Source organism: Sciurus vulgaris (assembly GCF_902686455.1).
Source record: "Sciurus vulgaris genome assembly, chromosome: 11".
Taxonomy (NCBI): Eukaryota; Metazoa; Chordata; class Mammalia; order Rodentia; family Sciuridae; genus Sciurus; species Sciurus vulgaris.
The window spans coordinates 40,972,695-40,993,749 of NC_136472.1; the positions used below are offsets into that span (position 1 = coordinate 40,972,695).

At 33.2% G+C, this 21,055-nt stretch overlaps 2 protein-coding genes across 4 annotated transcripts in view; one reads left to right on the forward strand and one right to left on the reverse strand.

Annotated features, from left to right (window-relative positions):
* The window catches only part of IMMP1L (inner mitochondrial membrane peptidase subunit 1), a 76,028-nt gene that overhangs the window by 42,565 nt on the left and 12,408 nt on the right, over positions 1 to 21,055 (forward strand). For all 3 annotated transcript variants that reach the window (XM_079105486.1, XM_079105485.1, XM_079105487.1), the window contains 3 exons: positions 3,530 to 3,663; positions 5,385 to 5,473; positions 8,164 to 8,290. In XM_079105486.1, the coding sequence (XP_078961612.1) occupies positions 3,530 to 3,663; positions 5,385 to 5,473; positions 8,164 to 8,290 (350 nt within the window). The remainder of the gene's footprint in view (positions 1 to 3,529; positions 3,664 to 5,384; positions 5,474 to 8,163; positions 8,291 to 21,055) is intronic.
* Positions 18,551 to 21,055, reverse strand: part of DNAJC24 (DnaJ heat shock protein family (Hsp40) member C24) — a 69,321-nt gene continuing 66,816 nt past the window's right edge. The window contains exon 5 of the mRNA XM_079105492.1: positions 18,551 to 19,896. Coding sequence (XP_078961618.1) covers positions 19,826 to 19,896 — 71 coding nt within the window. The 3' untranslated portion in view covers positions 18,551 to 19,825. The remainder of the gene's footprint in view (positions 19,897 to 21,055) is intronic.

The window sequence follows — 21,055 nt, forward strand, 5'->3', positions numbered from 1 at the left end:
GCATAATTCCACTAGGTGTGTATGTGTCTTTTCATAGCTAGATTTAGGTTTGACATTTTTAGTAAGACTGGTATGTAGATGATGAAGTCATTGTATTATGTCAGGAGGCTACATAATGTTGGTTTAGCCCATTATTTATGCTACTTAATTTGATCACTTAGTGAACGTAGTATTTGCCCAAACTTTTTCCCTTTGTAATAAGGTATCTACTTTGACACTTTGCAGATATCCTGTTTACCAACAACCTTTCACACACTGAATTGTGACATATATTCATGGTCCTTCCTAGATTAATTATTACATTGGTAGTGGTTGTATAATTCCCTCTACATTTATTAGCTGCCATTTTTCTGTAAAGAACTTTACCATCCCTAACACATACTTCTTTCTTTTCAAAATACTGTGCACTCAGTAAATTACGTTATTACTTTAATGTATTATCTGTTACTGTTAATGTTTTAGACATATTGTTTCAAATTTGGCCAATGAGAGATCCTTCAAAATGGTTCCTGTCCCCCTTAGTCTGAATTATTTGCTTTCTGGCACGAGACTGTCTTGGCACAGACTGTTTTTCCTGGGGGAGAATGAACCCCAAAATCTGGGTGCTAAATGTGCTGTCATTAGCACTGCACTGTTATTGTTTCTTTCAGTGGTCTTTTCAAAGGAGTCATAGCTAGGATGACATGCATGCAGGCATGCAAACACATACATATATATGTATTTAAATAACCTTTTTTTGATACCTCCAGTTCATCCCTAACCTTCCATTCCACATTTGTTACTTCTTTCTCTCACAGTGAGAATGATGATTTCCAGCAATTTAATATATTTACTCCTTTACATTATCTGAAATACACATAAGCTTACAACAAACTTACTATGAAAAGTTTAAGATTCATTCAAACACATGTAAACAAATATACATTGTTTATAATAAGAGAAACAGACATAGTCAAATATAGTACGGTAAGTATAATCAGTGTATACTTAAGGTCGATGAGTGACACAAAGCCTAAATAACATGGCTTAGGTGCCGTCCAAGACTTGCCAGGGGAAGGGATATGTTGGATGTGTTATAGGAGAATAAACATTAATGAACAAGAGATACTGTCCTGTACTGCTGGAATTCTAAAATTCTAATATTTTATGGAAAGATAAGTTGTTATGAAACTTAGACACTAATAGAATTAATGTTGTGAAGTTATATAGTATAGCTGATCACCAAATGAAAGAAATAGTAACTGACATTTATTTAAATATTCTGCCACACAGATTACATGATTCATCATGTATAATTCTCAACAATAACTCTCCGATATTGAGCTCATTTTATAGAAAAGGACACAGACTTACAGAGGCAAAATAACCTCCTGAAAGTCACACAGATTAATGTGGTAGAGCCAGTATACAAACTCTTGCACACTTATTCTAGTAACAGTGTTTTTAACCATACAAAAATGAACAAATAATGACCACAGGAATCCAGAAGAGAAGAAAAAGCTTACCTAATGAGAATATGTAGAGAACAGTTGCAAATTAGATAGATGGTGGTTATCTGTGAAAAACATAGTTTTCTTTACTCAAACAACACTTCTGACACCACAAATAAATCCTCTGGTGAATATTATCTAATTGTCCCATAATTCAATTCTTATATACCTGGAGTTAGTTTCCTGTTCCACAGGTTAGGGCTCAGTCCTACAATACTGCCCCTACTTTAGGCGCCAATTGTAAGTTCAAGTTTTCCATACCGCTGAGTGTACATAAGTCAGAGGTTCCTATAACCCCCTTCTGGGGTTTGATAATTTGTGAGAATAGCTCGCTGAACTCAGGCAATCATTTTACTGATGTTTACCAGTTTGTTATAAGGAATACAAATGAGCAGCCAGATGAAGAGGTATGTAGGGCAAGATCTCCAGGGCAGGAGGACTTTGGTCCCCATGGAGCTGGGGTTTGCCACTCTCTTGGTAGTCACAGGTGCATTAGATACCTGAAAGCTCCTCAAATTTCACATCTCTTTGTCCAAGAGTTGTTTCTTCCCCCAAGACTTTTTATAGACCTTAACTTCCAGACTTGCATGGAGCTGCAAGTTTCAACTTTTTAGTAACTTGGTCTTTTGGGCGAGCAGCTCCATCCCAGGCTATTTAGAGACCTCACCCAAATCTTAGCATGAAGTCAGTTGTGATTGAAAGGGGCTCCTGTCATTCAGTCAATTCCAAGAGTTTTAGGAGATTTCTGCCAAGAACAAGGGGACAGAGCTTAAATACACTTCTTGTTGTATACCACAAGTATCATGAAAAATATTCCAGGCATGGGTATTGGCATAAAGAAGTATTGACTCATCAAAGTTTACTTGAGGATGAGACCAATATGATTTAGTATTCAGTTTATTTAGGAGCATTAGGGAAGATCAGGTTGGAGTGAGGATGAGAGGGGAACCATCTGTCCAGATCTTTAAAATGATTGTAAGTAATTTGGTTTAATCTAATAAAGATCGATTGGGGTATGGGAGCAGGTTAGTAATATGGGAGTTAGTATAATGGTTTAGTCCTTGGACTCCTATCATTTACCATCTTTATGATGTTAAGCAAATTTTACTACCATTTGGCTCCTTTTTACTTAACTGTAATTGAGGATGGCAATAATATCTACCTTACCAGAGGTATTATATGTAAAGCCTGATATAGAGTAAGCACTCAGCACATGTTACATATTATTGATCTATTTTAAGAAGTTTAATCAAAGTAGCCTAGGGCATTAGTTGAGAGATGCTTGAAATACAGTTGTAAGAGATGAAGAGAAAGGAAGGGAGAAATACTAAGAATATTTTAGATGAATTATATTAATATTTTAAATTTATATAGCTTAAAAATATATGTCATTTTGTGCTATTTCATAATATTCATGTGTTTACTATTACATCAGCAGTTAATAGCTGCCACTGAAAGTAACTATAATTTATAGAACACTTTGACATATATTGTTGAATTTGACTCTCAGAACCATTTTATGAGATATTATTATTTCTATTTTATTTAGCCTCAGAATGGTTAAATCCATGGAAGATCATTCAAGTTCACAAAAGGACCAATTTAAAACATGTCTCTCCATACAGCTCTTCTAATGGCTTCTCCATTGTATCGCATTTCATGACAAAAACTGATGTAATACATCAAGGAACAGATAGGAAAGATGATTTCTACTTTGAAAGAGTTAATATCTTAAGTGTCTGCCTTAATGCCAAGAAATAAGCAACACACGGAAGGGAATTAGTTCAACATCTACTAGTTATCTAATTCATAGATAAACTTAGTGATATTTATTTTATACAATCTAGGATAGGTCAAAATATCCAGTGACTGTAATTAGCCACTGAAAATATCTTTAGAAGAAATTAAAATAAGCTCTTGCTTTTCTGTACCAAACTGTATTAGTGTATTCTGGTGACTATGAAATATTTTATAATAGAGCTATTTCTTAAGTATTTTTGAGTAGTATTGATCGTGAAACTTTTTGAAATTTACATCAGGCCAATGGTGGCAGAGTCTACATAGAACTATGCTTCGTGGTGTTCTGGGAAAAACCTTCCGACTTGTTGGCTATACTATTCAGTATGGCTGTATAGCCCATTGTGCTTTTGAATACGTTGGTGGTGTTGTAATGGTAAGTTTTTACATTGAAGAATATTCATTTTAAATATATACTTGTTTTTATTTGAAGGAAAATATGTTTCCCCTTCATTTTAGTTGAAGATATTTAATGAATAAAATATGAAAGTTAAAACATAAAATCTTTTAAAGTATTAGGATAGAAGAGAGTGTGTGAACACTGATATTAAATATAATAACCTTTAAATGTGTTCTGTATTCTAAGAGGCACAAAAGCTCTTCTTACTAGTCTAATATTATAATAATTGTTACCATTTATTAAATACTATTAACTGTTTCCAGGATATGTTTTATGTTGTATTCTTACTAACTCATTTAGTCTTTTACACTTCTGTGTGGTAATTCTCAGAAATGCATTGTAATGAGAAAGCAGCCATAGAATGCTTAAGTACCTTGTTACAGGTCACACAGAAAGTAGCAGATAAGGAATTTAAACACAAATTTGTGCAGTTTCCAAAACTCCTACTCATAACTACTGAGGTTAAGTGTTATTAAAACAAATGATTATTCTGCTAATGTCAATTAGAATGTTAAAGATGTCTCTTCATCCTCTACTAATGTTTGTTCTCAGTATTACATCACGAATCTGCCAACTGACTATTCAAAATCTTTGTCATGTAATTGGAAGAATATTTGGCCTGTTGATAGTTTTGTTGTTGATGTTGTTTTTTTTTTTTTTTATGTTATGTTTGCTCCAATAGATTGACAGTCGTAAACCTCAGATTGAGTTGGAGTTAATTAAAGAAATACATTTAACTGAAATTACCTTCCTTAATTTTTCAGTTACCTTGGTTCTTCTAGAAGTAGCAAACATAAACTTTCATTGTATTCTTTGTTATTTATGCCTGAGCAGAAAGTTCTGAATCAAAATTTTTATTTATACATAAGTAGATGGAGATTGTATTTATATTTTAGTGACAGTTATTATTCATTCCAGTTTTGAGAAATAAATCAAGATCATTATTTTAAGACATGCAAATATGGATATCTTTAAAGTATATCTCATTATGCCAGTATTTCTCAGTAGAAAATATAAATTTGCCCATCAAATGAGTAAGGTATTCTCTTTGAAGAGGAAGAAGGATATTAATTGAGAATACTATAAATCATTTAATAAATTATCACCATGGGTACTGGATAATATTTGACAATAAGAAGAAAATGAATCATTCATTTATTCACCCAACAAACATGTACTGAGAACCAACTTTATTCCAAACACTGTTTTTAGTTTTAGTTATATAGCTGGGAAAATTAGAGACAGGGACCCTGTCCTCATGGAGCTTACATTGTACAGGGTGGCCAAAATTTAGAAACATAGGTAATGTTATTTTCTTCATGTATTCTTTTTTCTTTTTTTGTATTTTTTTTTTTTAGTTATCAATGGACATTTAAAAAAAATTTATTTATATGTGGTGCTGAGAATTGAACCCAGTGCCTCACTCATGAAAAGCAAGTGCTCCACTGAGCCACAACTCCAGCCCTCACGTATTCTAATGTAATATCAATAAATAAGTTTTAATATATTTGTGTTTCCAGACTTGGTGGCCATGCTAGGATTAAACTTATTTGGGAACTGCCAATTTGCCAATCATCCCCCAAGCTTGAAGAATGTTTACTTGATTTTTTTTTTTCTTTAATAAGCCTGCTTAGATGATTTTTTTCAAATTTAAAAAAGGTTTTAAATTCAAATTACAAAATTACCTCTCTTTTCAGTGTTCTGGACCATCAATGGAACCAACAATTCAAAATTCAGATATTGTCTTTGCAGAAAATCTTAGCCGACATTTTTATGGTATCCAAAGGTAAATGTCTGTCATAGATATATTAAATATACAGTGAAAATACACAAACATGTTGTGTTTTTTTCCTGCAGTTTCTTAGCTTTGTGTATAAAAACTCTTTTGTAAATAAAGAAACTAATGACCAGGTAAGTGAAACTTTGAGTCAAATATTTTCTTAGTTTGAGAAATTTTAATAGTTACTCTAAACAGTCTCTTGGGTCACTGGGTCTCTTTGCATTATTGTCCAAAATAGCTAGCCGTCCCTTTTTTTTCTAAAAGCTTACCATGTAGCAGGATAAAAAGGTTATTTAATTATCAAATAATTAATTAGTTGGTATCGGGATTGAAATCAGGGTCACTTAACCACTGAGCCACATTCACCAGCCCTTTTTATATTTTATTTGAGACAGGGTCTTTCTAAGTTGCTTAGGGCCTTGCTAAGTGGCTGAGGCTGGCTTTGAACTTGTGATCCTCCTGCCTCAGCCTCCTGAGGCATTGGGATTCAAGGCATGTGCTACTGCACCCAGCTAAAAAAGAATATTTATAACTACAAATCAGAAAGCAAATTTCAAGTAATAGTTCTGTTAAGTTTCTTTTGAAACTCTTCTTTGAGAGCTGAGTCCAAAGGATATGCATTTTGATGTAATTTCTATGCACATATCTGCCTAGACCACCAGAAATATAGTCCACATTAACATTGCTTTCTGTAAAAGCAGATGGACTAGTTAGGTGCAGTGTTGAAGGGAGGCTGAGTCAGGGAGATTCTAAGTTTGAAGCTAGCCTTTGTAAATTAGAGCTTGTCTTAAATTTTTTAAAAAGGCAGGTGGAGGGGATTGTGTAGTGATATAGCTCAGTGAGAGAGTGCCCTTGGGTTCAGTTCTTGGTATTGCAATAAAACAAAAAACAGTTTGACTGAATAATAATTTCTCTTGCCATTTTATTGGAGCATTTAAGAGTTATCCTGGGACTGTGGCTCAGTGGCAGAGCGCTTGCCTAGCATGTGTGAGGCACTGGGTTTAATTCTCAGCAGCACATAAATAAAGGCATATGTCCATCTACAACTAAAAATATTTTTTTTAAAAAAAAGTTATCCTGATTTATTTTACCAAAGAACTTTAGCTTCACGAAACACCCATGGAAAGTTTTTTCCTCCAAACCTACCTCAAATCAACTTAGATAACATGTTAAAATCTTTGCAAACTTGTGTGTTTATAAAGAGTTCCATTGACGTGGTTCTAGATATTTGGGAAGAGTTTATTCTGTTTTCCAAAGAAGGCAGTATTCATTGCCACCAAGTTATAGAATTTAATGTTTTGATATAATTCAACTTTTAACAATAGCCTCAAGACATGATCATTGTACCATTTCTACATTCTCTGTAAAATTTCTGATGAAGATGGTGTCTTATTTGCTTACGAATTCCTTTTTGATTTAGGTTTTAGGGAAATGTTTGTCTTATCTTCCACTAAACTTTCTTTTATAAATTATGATTCCTATGTAATTAATCTTAGTTTTTTAGTGACTTAGCTATCAAAAATTTCAAACTCATTGTAATACTTACAGTATCAGCAGTAATTAGGTTTTTGATTTAATCATCATCTTCCTTTTATTATGGCTTTTGATATTATTTGGACATACATCTTTTATTGCAAGTTACATCAAATTATATCTGGAATTAGACACAACTAATATATTTATTAAGTCCTTTTAAATATGTGTGTTAACACAGTTTACACATTGCTCATTTTATGCAGAAAGAACATTGTGTTCTATTTGGTTGGGAACATTAGTCCTACGTTCTTTGTCTCCTTTCCATTTAAATTTTTTTTTTTTTGTACCAGGGATTGAACCCAGGGGTGCTTAACCACTGAGCCATGTCCACATCCTTTAGAGACAGGGTTTTACTGAATTGCTTAGGGCCTCCCTAAATTGCTAAGTCTGGCTTTGAACTTGAGATCTTCCTACCTCAACCTCCTGAGCCACCGGAATTACAGGTGTGCACCACTGCTCCCGGATTCCTTTCTGCTTTTTAAGATGATTATTATTATTTTTACCATGTAGATTGTTACTTCTTTCATGATTATGCTTTCCCTATGTGATCAGACCTATATTGATTTTTTTATATATAATATTACATTTTTGAAGCATGTGATTGCTCAACTCTTAGCATTTTATTTGATTGTTTCTTTCCCCCCCTTCAAATGTAAGTAATTTACATTACAAGTAATGCAAATTACTTGGGTTACAAAACTTCCATGCTGCTCTTCAATTCTTTGAGCTCTAGGGAAACATAGATGTTTCTACCTTATCAGTGCTCTGGTATCAGTCAGTGCTGGCAAGTAAATTAATTAGTTTGGTGGTATTTATAAAGAATTTTTTTCCATAGTTTTGATTCTAGAAATTTGGGGACAAAAATAAAATGTAGTGGATATGGTACAAGAACGATAATAATCATGGAATTATTTTTAAAATGTAGACTCTTCTAAAATTATCAGAAATCAGATGAATTTTCCATTATAATCATTGGATTCTGACTCAAGTCAGTTTTAAAGGTTCTCAAAGCTGTTAAATATATGAGAGGGTCAGTAGTAGAGGATAAAGAGGATGGCTTTCCTTAAGTTGCCTTATAAAATTATTAAAGCAGTACCATGCATGTGTTTATGCTTAGTAAATAATACTGATATTTCTTTGACTTCTTTTTTTTCCCTCAGAGGTGACATTGTGATTGCAAAAAGCCCAAGTGATCCAAAATCAAATATTTGTAAAAGAGTAATTGGTTTGGAAGGAGACAAAATCCTCACCACTAATCCATCAGATTTCTTTAAAAGCCATATTTATGTAAGTAATATTTCAATTATGTTATTCATTGGTATCATAGTTGATTAATATTAACTGAATACAATGAAAAAAGAAAATAACCTTCATTCATATTTTCAGTGTAAGAAAAAATGTTGTGTCCAGTCTAACTTGTGTATCAAGAATAATTTGGCCATTATATTTTATATACTTTAGTTCCTTTTAAAACCCTGTATAAACATCTAAGTGATAATTGTTAAAGATTTACCAATGGATGCTAAAATTATTGGACAAATGTTTGAGGAGAAATAGGATAGTTGCATAGTCTCAAAGAATCTCTTCCAAGATACTTAATAGTGTGGAGAAACCTGTCAGTCATCACCTGAATCAAGTGATCAAGGTTAACTTCACCTACATCAAAAAATATCAACAAAATGTTGCCCCTGAATTGAAATACTAAAAAGGGCATGTTACTTTTGTGATACTCTTACCAAAAATCAAACAAATAAACCCCCACACCAAACTGAGTTGAATCACAAGAAAACCTGAATTGAGGGTCATTCTACAGTATAACTGACAAGTGCTTCTCAAAAATGTCAAGGTCATGAAAAACAAGTAATGACTGAAGAATAGTCATAGATAGGAGGAGACGTAGAAGCAGTCTGAATTCCTGGCTTATAAAGTTTTCTACTGACTAATCAGACATAATATTCCTATGTTCATATATGACTATATGACCCGTATAACTCCACATCATGTTCAACCACAAGAATGAGATCCTTATTAGAATAAGTTATATTCCATGTATGTATAATATGTCAAAATATATTCTACTGTCATATATATTTAAAAAGAACAAATAAAAAAATAAATTGGATTGTAAAAAAAAGAAAAGAATGTTTCCTACTGAGTAATCAGTGGAAAAATCTGGCTAAATCAAATAAGGTCCATACTTTAATTTTTAAAAGTCTTTTAAAAGTGGTTAGAATAGAAATTGTATATAAACCACTTGCCTATTCCAGGTAGAAAAGGAGTGCAAGAGCAATAGAATGAAGGAATGACAAGCACATGTACTGTGGTAGCTCCTTTCATCACTCGCATGGCTTCTGTGACCGAGCTTATAGGGGAGAGTGAGACTTTGCTTACTTAGCTTATGTTATGCTTACTTTAGTAATTATAACTTAATTGTCTCTTTAAATTTTGCCTTGGTTTAAAATTATGAATATAGCTGTTGTATCTGTTATCCAAATTTACTTCTGTTCATCCCTAACGTAAAGAAATAACTGAAGAGTAAAATTGTCTTCAGTGTTAAAAATTTATTTTGAACTATGATAGCCTGTGATTGCCCTTTAAGCTTGATCAGTAGACTATAAGATAACCTATTATTTACCATCCATAAGAGTATGTTTCAGTTATGCAAATGTTTTTTATGTTATTACCACAATACTAAATAAAATACACAGTAATTGTTAGCTGATGGTGATAATGTTGACGATAGTATGATGTCAGGTATCTGTTTTTCTACTGTGGTTTTCATCATGAACACTGTATCCTTTTATTTTTCAAAAATGTCAGTTTTCCATTTGATTTTACCTTCATATAACTATTCTCATATCATGAGATATTCTAGTTACTTCTAAGTTGCTTTAGAAACTGTGTACTTAAGATGAAAAATGATTTTTAATGGTGCATTTTATTTAATTTTATTTTTTATAAACTGCATTTTGATTCATTATACACAAATGGGGTACATCATTTCATTTCTATGGTTGTGCATGATGTAGGTTCATACCATTCGTGGAATCATACTTGTACATAGGGTAATGATGTCTGTCTCATTCCACCATTTTTCATACCCCTCCTCGTTTCCTCCTACATAATCTAAAGTTCCTCCATTCTTCTCTCACCCCCCAACCCCCACACCCATTATATATCATCGTCCACTTATCAGGGAAAATATTTGACCTTTGGTTTTTTGGGATTGGCTTATTTCACTCAGCATGATATTCTCCAATTCCATCCATTTATCTGCAAATGCCATATTATTCTTCTTTATGGATGAGTATTATCCCACTGTGTATATATACCACAGTTTCTTTATCCATTCATCTGTTGAGGAGCATCTAGGTTGGTTCCATAATCTAGCTATTGTGAATTGAGCTGCTGTAAACATTGATGTGTCTGTGTTACTGTAATATGCTAATTTTAATTTTAGGGTATGAACTGAGGAGTGGGATAACTGGGTCAAAAGGTGGGTTCATTCCAAGTTTTCTGAGAATTCTCCATACTCCTTTCCAGAGTGGCTATACCAATTTGCAACTCCACCAGCAATGTAAAAGTGTGTCTTTTTCCCCACATCCACGCCAACATCCATTATTGTTTGTGTTCTTAATAATCGCCATTCTAATTGGAGTAATATGAAATCTTAGAGTTGTTTTAATTTGCGTTTCTCTAATTACTAGAGATGTTGAACACTTTTTCATATATTTATTAATCACTTGTATGTCTTCTTCTGTAAAGTGTCTGTCCAGTTCCTTGGCCCATTTATTGATTGGGTTCTTTGAATTTTTGATGTCAAGTTTCCTAAGTTCTTTGTAAATTTTGGAGATAAGTGCTCTATCTGAAGTGTGTGTGGAAAAGATTTTCTCCCACTCTGTGGGCTCTCTTTTCACATTATTGATTGTATCATTTGCTGAGAAAAATCTTTTTAGTTTGAGTCCATCCTATTTATTGATTATATTGGTGCATTTTAATTATACATAATAGTGGGATTCATGATGCACATTCATATATGCACATAACAGTTTGATCAATCTCATTCCCCAGTGCCTTCCCTTTCCCTCTTCTCCTCCCTCCTTCATGAGCTTGCTCTACTCTACTGATCTCCTTTCTTCTTATTATTGTTAATTATATTTTCATATACCACAATGAATCATTCATATGTATATCTAACATATATATGAATTGTATTTATATATATATCAATGATAATGGTGGATGAAATCTACCAAATTATGTCTATGTATAAATACACCACAATGAATCATTCATATATACATATGAATGATGTATATATGTAACATGTATATGAATGATATGTATATATTTCTATCACATATATATATATATATATATATATATATATATACACATAGCATAATTTGGTGGATTTCATCCCCAGTATTTCCCATTCCCTCCTATCCTCCATCGCTCTCAATCCCCTTTCCCTACTCTGTTTTCCTTTTCTTTTTGTGAGAGTCTTCCTCTGCTTTTTTCTAATATCCAGAAACAGTTTTGTCCAGAGACAGAACAATAAACAATAGCATTAGCTATGTACTTAAATATCTTTATTTTTATTATTTTCTTTGTGAGAATTAGAAGAATGTCAGGACAGAAGGGTTTAGATAAAGTCTCTACTAAGGAATCAGAGAAGATTCCCAGAGGACTGTGAGATGTAAATTTTTAAGGAAGCTGTTCATCAAATTTTTTCTATGTTTAACAAATGGACAAGTGAGAGGATACTGTCATTTTGTTCTAAGTGTATTCTATTTGCTTCGGTTTGACATATTTATTAGTATATAATAATAATTGAAATAATGTTGGTTAATACTTATTATAAACTTTGTGCTGTTGAAACTCTTTGCAAGGGTTAAATTATTTAATTATGATAGCAACCCAATGAGTTAGGCAGTAGTATTTGGCTGATAGGAAAACTGAACAACTGGGATGTTAAACTCAATTTCAAGATTTTGGGCTTTAAACACCAGTAGTCTGGCGAAGGAATCTGTATCCTTAACATGCTACTGCTTCTTCTCCCTGAATATATTCCTACTCCCATCTCATCAAATTGTACTTCCCTTAAAATGTATTTGTTTCTATTATTTCAAAACAAAGGGATCTAATTCTGGTCAGTAACAGTACTGGTTCTGAGAGAGAAACCTGTGTTTGAGGGTTCCCCTTGCCAGTTTCACTAGGCTGGGTTATTCAAGCAATAAGAATTGTGTAGCTATTACAGAACCATTTTAGCAAATGCATTTCATTAATCAAGGTGGTTTATAACAAAAATTCATCTAAGTTTGGAATATTCTGAAAAGACATCCAAACTGTTTGCAGGGTCTGTCTCTCTAGAGTGTTTCCTTTTTCCAACTGTCACAGAAGCACACTGGTACTATATTTTATGAAATGGGTTTTTCACCTTATCTGTGCAACATTTTAGAAAAACAGTTGTTATTTATAAAATGAAGATACTACTATTAAGATCCTGGTTGAGCTGTATAGTAAAGATGATCAATACGAAAGTGTTTTGAATCCCAGGCCAAAAAAAAAAAAAATTATTCTTATATATAGGTACTTCAGAAAACAAAACACCAAGATTGTCCTTTGGAACCTAGACCAGAGTTTAGCATATGAAAGAAATTTCATTATCTTTAAGTTGGCAAAAAAAGATATAAACAGGTCATTGTTTAAGTGATGTGGAATCATTTTATTCATTCCAGAGTTTAAAAAGTCTATGCTGCAAGCAACACTTAAAAACCAGATTTATATTTTACATTAAGTATTTAGAGTAACAGTCTGTATCAAGGTACTAGCTCAGTTGGTTTTGCTTATTTTGATGTTACTAAGAGTAATTATTCTCTCCTTGGGCTATAGGCTGAGTATTGACTACTGGATGTGAGTTAAATTTGTGACTCTTTAAAGAAATAATGTAATCAGCTCAAACATCTTGAATGTCTTGCCTTTCTATATATATGCTATAGGGATTCCTCACTTTGCTTCTAGAAGCCACTGCTTTATCAAAAAGTAATTTAGGCCAGGCGTGGTAGCACATGCCTGTAATCCCAGCAGTTTGGGAGTCTGAGGCAGGAGGACCACAAGTTCAAAGCCAGCCTCAGCAACTTAGTAAGGCCTGAGCAACTCAGTGAGACTGTTTCTAAATAAAATAACAACAAAAGAGGGGAGGGCTGGGGATGTGGCTCAGTGGTTAAGTGCCCCTGAGTTCAATCCCTGGTACCAAAAAAATAAAAAAATAAAAAAATTTAATGGGAAGTAGAAGCATTTAGCAAATAGGAAAAAAAATGAATTGGCATTCTCATACTGGTTTTCTTACTAGGCAAAAGACAAAGTAAAAACCTATTTAATTCCCCTACGGAAAATAGGGCCAGGATTCAGAAAGTATATAATAACTTTTTATTAAAAAGGAAAAAATACTTCATAATATTTATAAGGATAATATTTATTATGTGACAGAGCTGTGATTTTTAGTTAATCCATAATACAACTATGGAATACTTAGGTATTTTGAAATATAGTAAATCCCTGTCAGCAAATATACAATAAAATCTCCCATCTAAACAAGCAAACATGTTTGATGCCACATCCTCCTATATGAAAGAGTTGTATATATTTACTCACCCTACTCTTAAACCTTATATTCACTCTTAAACTTATACTAGTTAGGCTTTGGTCCCCATCACTTTGAATAGTTCTTGTCAAAGTCCCCAGTGATTTCTCTCCAGTGGTCAACTCTTAGTCCTCATCTTACCATCTTTTTAACATTTGAAATAGTTTGTCTTGAAACCTGGTTTTACTTAGTTTTAGGGATATGCTTTCTCAGGGTTTTCTTGCTATATATCTAACTGCTTCTTCCCAATTTCCTTTGTTGATTCTTCCTCAGTTCCCCAAATTGGAATGACCTCCAAGTACAAGTGAATAAGTGTTCGTATTTTAAACTTCTTTTCTTGTTTCAGTATCATCTAACTTACTCTCAAATTTATCTCAACTATAGCCTCTTCCCTTAATTCAATAATCTATATCTAATTGTTTAATATTTCCACTTTAGTGGACAATGGTCATCTCTTCACTTACCACAGTCATCTCAAAATTAGTATGTCTAAAACAAAATTCTAATTTTCTCTCCCACACAGACTCCTTCCATATACTTCCCAACTTCAGTCTTCTGATTGTGCAGGCCTTATGGCTTGGATTTGACTCTCTTCCTCTTTTATCCTTCACCAAATGCAGTAGATAATCATGTCTTTACCTTCTAAATATAATCAGATTCAGACCATGTCTTGTCATAGTCACTGCTGACGTCCTGGTGCAAGTCCAACTCATCCCTTTTTTTTTTTGTTGTAATAATTTCTGACTGCTCTCTTTGCTAATAATACCCTTCCCATTTTCTTGCTTTTCTACTCCTACCATTATTAATTGATGTGATTCTTTTTAATGCTGAGGCTTTTTTTTTTTTTTTTACTGTAAACAAATGGAATACATGTTGTTTCTCTGTACGTGGTGTAAAGGCATACCATTTGTGTAATCATAAATTTACATAGGGTAATGTTGTTTGATTCATTGTTATTTTTTCCCTTCCCCCACCCCTCCCACCCCTCTTTTCCCTCTAAACAGTCCTTCCTTCCTCCATTCTTGCCCCCTTCCCTAACCCTAACTCTAACCCTAACACTAACCCCTCCCACCCCCCATTATGTGTCATCATCCACTTATTAGCGATATCATTCATCCTTTGGTTTTTTGAGATTGGCTTATCTCACTTAGCATGATATTCTCCAATTTCATCCATTTGCCTGCAAATGCCATAATTTTATCATTCTTTATGGCTGAGTAATATTCCATTGTATGTATGTATGTATGTATGTATATATATATATACATACATACACCACAGTTTCTTTATCCATTCATCAATTGAAGGACATCTAGGTTGGTTCCACAATCTGGCTATTGTGAATTGAATGCTGAGGCTTTTTAAGAGTAGTTTTGTCACTCTTGTGTTCAAAGATCCAAGTGGTTCCCCTTTCACTTGTCATAAAAACTGTTGGTCTCCCAATGCCCTCTAAAACCCCACATACCTCCTGCTGCCTTTCTTGCAATCTCAAGTTTTACTGAAATAGTCACGTTCATTCAAGTGTTGTTGGTGTCTGCTTTCACTAAAATGGCCAAGTTGAGTAGTTGTGACAAAAACTACATGGATCACAAGGCTCAGATTACTTACTGTCTGGCCATTTACAGAAAAAAAAATTTGCTAACCTCTTTAGAATGTAAGGTTCTTGATGGCAGGGACTTGTTTTGATTTCAGCTGATTCCCTAGCATGTAGACTATGATTTGGAATCTGTTATTTTAAAAGAATACTTGAAGGGTGAAAAAATGTATATATGAATAGGGTCTGGGTTTTGTTTTAGTTTCTATTCTACTTTAGTGTCTTCTGAGTAGGTGAATAATGTTATGACTTTTCAGAAAAGTAGCTATACCTGTAGCTCACTATATCTTATGCTACTGCTGATCTGGCCAATCTGTGGTCATTCTAGTCTTCATAGAAGATTTGGAAACTAAAAGACTTCCAATGACAAAGCTACCTGACCACCTGACATAATGCAGGTGAAAGCTGAAGCAAATATTGAGATGTGTCAAAAAGAACAGAGTGTACCAAAAGAACAAGTACTGGTCAAATGTTTCTTTCCCCTATCTGGACTGCATAATATAATTTAGATCTTATATTAAGGACACTAAAATTCACCTTACTATGGATTGACTTATCACTTTGGGTACTGATCTTGGTCTCAAATACATTTTCTATAAGGATGGTGGGATTGAGGTGTGCTGGACCTATCTTGGTCTTATTTTGAGGGAATGTTCAGTGCTGTAGAAATGCTTTAAAGCCAGGTTGCTTTTAAAATATTCAGTGCTTACTCATTGAGTTGTGTGATAATGAGTTTTCTGCATTTCAGTAGAAATACATGTGCCTTTGAACTTATTTAACTACTATACTACTTATTTAACTACTATACTTTGTTCTTTTGAACTTTAAATGGGTTGATAGATTAATGGTGGATAAAGTTGTTACTAAAGTTCACAACTTCTTTAAGTATAAACTTTGGCTTTCCAGTGACTATTCATTGAAAAATTAAGAATCACTTTTTAAGTCTTTCAAACAAAACTTTATTTACTGAATTTTAGTTTCTCAAACATAGAACTAACTTTTATTGAAAGTGGATACATTAATAAATTGTGATTATGGATGTTTTGCTATATTCCTGTGATTATAGCATAGAGATCTTTTGCTGTTGTTAAAGGAACGTGTCAGATGAATTATGATTTCACATTTATTCTAAAGCTTTCAAAAGTATCGGGTTATTTGAAGCTTTTTGGTTGTCTCTAATACCACAGATTCCAGTGTTATACACAAAAACGAGTGTTCATCAAATGATAGTCTACTACCAGGGTAGAGTGATGTTAGGTGAATAGGAAATATAGTATTTTTCTTTGTGAATTATAGGTTACATTAATAACAATATTATTGTTATTGACAGAAATAAAAGAAATAGACAATTTTTACATTTCAGAAAGAACTGGATAAATGTTCTCAAGATGTGCTGAAGGTATGTTAAAAGAACTTGGAAATGCAATCATATGGCAATAATAAAGCTGTTTTACAGTACATTAGGAAATATTTAAATAAAACTGATGACAACCTGAAAAACAATCTCACTAATTAGACAGCATTAGAAGACAGTCACTTTATATAGCTAACGCTAATAGTCCTTTAAGGTGTACTGTGTATTTAGGATACAGTTCAAATCCCTGAATATCCTAATGCTATTTTTCTGTTTGTTTAAGTGTCATTTACCTTAACTAAAAGTCACAACCATCTGGTCTTCCATTACCACTTGTATTATAAACAGAAAAAGTACTTATGTGTTAGGGAGAGGAATCATCATATTGAAAGGGCTTATTATAAGTTGCTGATACACTAAATCCTATGTCATTTAAATAGAAGAACTGCCTAATAATGTCACTTATTACAACTAGGATATCTAAACAAGGAACTAGCTTTTTGCAAACTGGAGTGATAAAAACCTGTGCTGCATATCCATTTCTCAGCAACAGCTCCTAGGACGATCAATTGCAGCATACTGCTAATGCCTTGATTGCAGCTGATGTAGAGGAAATATGTTTACTCTTTTGCTAAAGTTAAGTTCACTGCGGAGATGACATGACTTTTCCATCCTATAGATAACACAATTCTGAAGATAAATTTGACTTATTGTTTACTAATCTGAGGTGTTTCCATTGAGATATTATAACTAAAGAATGTTCTTTGAGGTCCCTCAATTTAAGCATTTTCTGATGTGTTCTCAGAACATTTTCAGAACGATTTGAGATTACTTTAATAAGATGTATATTATAGAATTTTGTAATATTTTACTTTTGTGTGTTGGAAAATATGTATGTGTATATATGAAGATCAACATTTCTACTAAAGTAGTAGCAAATTATCTGAAATTAATGTTTTTCACCTACCAATATATTAACTGAAGTTGGAAAGTCAGAGCAACATATGCAAATCTAAGGAGGCAGAATGTAATTCAGCAAAATGTATATATTTATTTTTATTTTAACTTATATGAGACCCCTTATTTTAAGGTTGCCTAAACTAATTGAGAGAAATGAAGAAAGACTAAAATTGTAACACTCCTGTTTAACAGAGGTATCTGAATCAGACTCCAAACTCTGTTGGTAGTAAAGAGAATATATTCCAGGTGTCATGTGGCTTCCTCATCTGATATAATCATCTTTACTAAGTCTGCTGGAAAAGCTGCTTGGACTAGGTGGAATATGTTCAAATGTCTTGGAATAAGCAACTAATTTAAATGTTTGGTAATTAAAATTTGATAAAGTTAACTGTAGTTTCTATGACCTGTTCAGTGTTAGCCAATAAAAGTATTCCTACTTTACCAAACTCTTCTCTCCTTTAAGAATAGAAAAGAGAACTAACCTTTTTTTTAAAAGCAGGTATGCATCTTATAAAACAGTTGCAGGTATAAATTAGCAAGAAATTACTGGCATTACAAGTCATTTACTGCCAACTGAGAGAGTGTTTTCCTTCTGGGTTAGGATTTTAATAAGTACTTTAAGAGAAGGTACAAATCACTTCATATGGCACAACTACTGCTTGCATCCCCACCAGACACACATGCAGGGCCAACAGAGAAAGGAGACTAAGCAGTATTTAAGGAAATGCAACTGTAGATGTGAATAATTTAAAGTTCGAATATGTAATTTAAGATTCTCATCTACTTCTGTACATTATGTGTATGAACTTCTAAAATCAGAAGTATTCAAGAAACCTATGTTGTCTGAAGACACTTGAAATTTGACCAGACTTCCCTATTTAAAGAAAATCAAAGTAGGTCTAAGGACATAGACTGGTAAGGACTTCTGGCCCGTAACCAATCCCAATATTGAGGCATATTCCTTTATAAGTCCACCTCAGGAGCAGTCAGACTATAGGACTAGGCCACATTTGACAGACATTAACTTCTCAACTTTCTTTTTAAATTTATATATGCATTTATTAATTCCAAAACATTTCTTAAGCACTTACTTGAGGGTCAGCATGTGAGGTTCTTGCCCTTAGTAATGTCCAACATAACTTTCTGAAATAATGAAAATATTCTGTATCTGCACTGTACAGTATGGTAGCCACTAGGTACATATGGCTATTGGCCCATTCTGTGGCTGAGGAACTAAGTTCTCAAATTTTTATATAATTTTAAAATTGACTATTGGCTACTGTATTGGACAATACAACTTTAGAAGTTTGCAAGCAAATTGGAAGAGCAAGGAATTACAATGTGGTATAATAGTATTATGCATAGAGAGCTAAGATTACATCAGGATATTTTTCCAGAGTAGAGTAGATAAGATTATTCCAAACTGGGGAGGTGAAATTCGAGTTAAAGCTTAAAGAATAAGTAGAGTTAGCTAAAGCAAGCAGCATATTCTGAAAATCTAGAAGTGAGAATGTACCAATCTACTTTGGGGAACTGCCAAATGTAAGTTCCTATGTGTGGAACACATTCTGAATGGAGTGGATAGCAAAAAAGATAAAAGGTGAACACAGTTGCTTGTATGGTTCAAGCAGGGGGATAATATGATCTGACATAGTTTTTAAGAGATCACTCTGATATTAATGTAGAGCAATAGAGAATGGTTTGGAGTAGGAGAACCTGGAGGCAGGGAGCCTAGTTAATAGGTGGTGAATGAGTAATAACTGAGATAATAACATTGTGAATAGAAGGAAGAACGAAGATTACAGAAAGATTAAGGAGCTTTCTAGATGAGATTGGTTGCTGGAAGAAAGGGATAACTGGAAGGACTTAAAAATGATACCCAAGTTATTAGCTTTAGCAACAGAGGTAAGTGGTTCAATAGGACAGGGGAAATTTAGGAAATGAAGAGAAGATACATTCAATTTTAGACAAGTTAGAAATCTTAAAAGCCTAAGATAGATTGTATTTTAATTAAATTATTTCAGCAAGTGGCAAAAAAATTACTTTCCCAAAATGACATCTGGATGCTTTGCTACTCTTTCCTTGATGTCCACACTGTGTTTTCATGATCCTGCAATCCAAACAATGTTTTGATGCTCTCAGCCTAAAGACTTCAATCTTAGTTTTAAAAAATCATCATATACTCTCTTTGTATCCTGCATCATCACAAAAAATGTCGTCTGTCATCCACCTGCTTAATTTGCAATTTCGTATTCACAAAGCTGTATTTCATCCTAAATAATTTGTAGGATTTGAAACATTAGAGTGTGTTCTGATGAATAAAATACATGTAGAAATATCTGTCAAAGAAAAACAGACAATAGTGCCTTTTTAATAAAATGCATTAGTAACATCAAGTGCAAAAAGCCCTACATAATTTTGATCATTTCCTTTTTGGAGTATAGACACTTTTTTTACTGGTGACCTATTTCTAGTACTGCTTCAGACATAAATCTGTTTTCTAGCCAATTTATACTAAGCAGTTATACACAGAGGTAATAAGAGATTGAAAAGAGCTGTAAAGATTCGTCAATAGCAATGTTTGTATATGGATGTGTTCAAATTTTGGGAAGACTTATGCCAAATGCCAGGAAAAAATCTTTTGGTACAGACATATCAGTACATATTTTATACAGTATGCATTTCATTTATCTACTATTTTGAACTGTTTTTTGAGAGCCAGACATTATATTTCATGAGAGCCAAACTCATTATTTTAATATTTACCACTATGTTTCACTATACTCTGAGACACCCTGTGTTGCATTAAAGTAGGCTCATCTTTTGTAATGAGAGCAAGAATATTTCAAACAATATTAAAATCAAAGTGCAGAGATAGTCTTAGAATGAGAGTATAAAACACTTCTTTTAAATACTAATCCCAAAACAGAACAGGCATCATTGTATTTAAAACTAGAACAAAAGAAAAGTCACAGGGTAAATATCCATTGTTTAAGAAGGGGACATCAGAATTATGATTTCCATATCAACCCTCTTCCTCCTCTTCTACCTCCTGGCTGAAATTAGTAATTGTTTCTGAAGTGGATACTTCATAAGGAAGGGCCTAAGCATTCTATATTTGAGAATTGACAATGAAGCCTGGTAAAAGAATAAAAATGTCTTTACTATCAACCTAGGATGGTCTGATCCTAAAGACTGAATTTCATTAAATCAGTTTCCATAATATACACTTATTCACAATTGATGTATGTTTTATTTACACTAGATTCAGTTCAAAGACTTGGCTAGCACCAGAGTTATATGATTAAATACAGTATAAAAGAAAATAACCAAAAACATAATCAAAGTAAAATTACAAAGCACAGTACAATTTTCAGAGAATTGGGTAGATTGCTTAGGAAAATAGGAAAAAAGCAAGCCCAGCAGGCCCCATTCACAGGAGCAGCAGAGACAATTGCTAGTAAGTTCTCTTCCTGAATGCCTAAGAGATACCAAGAG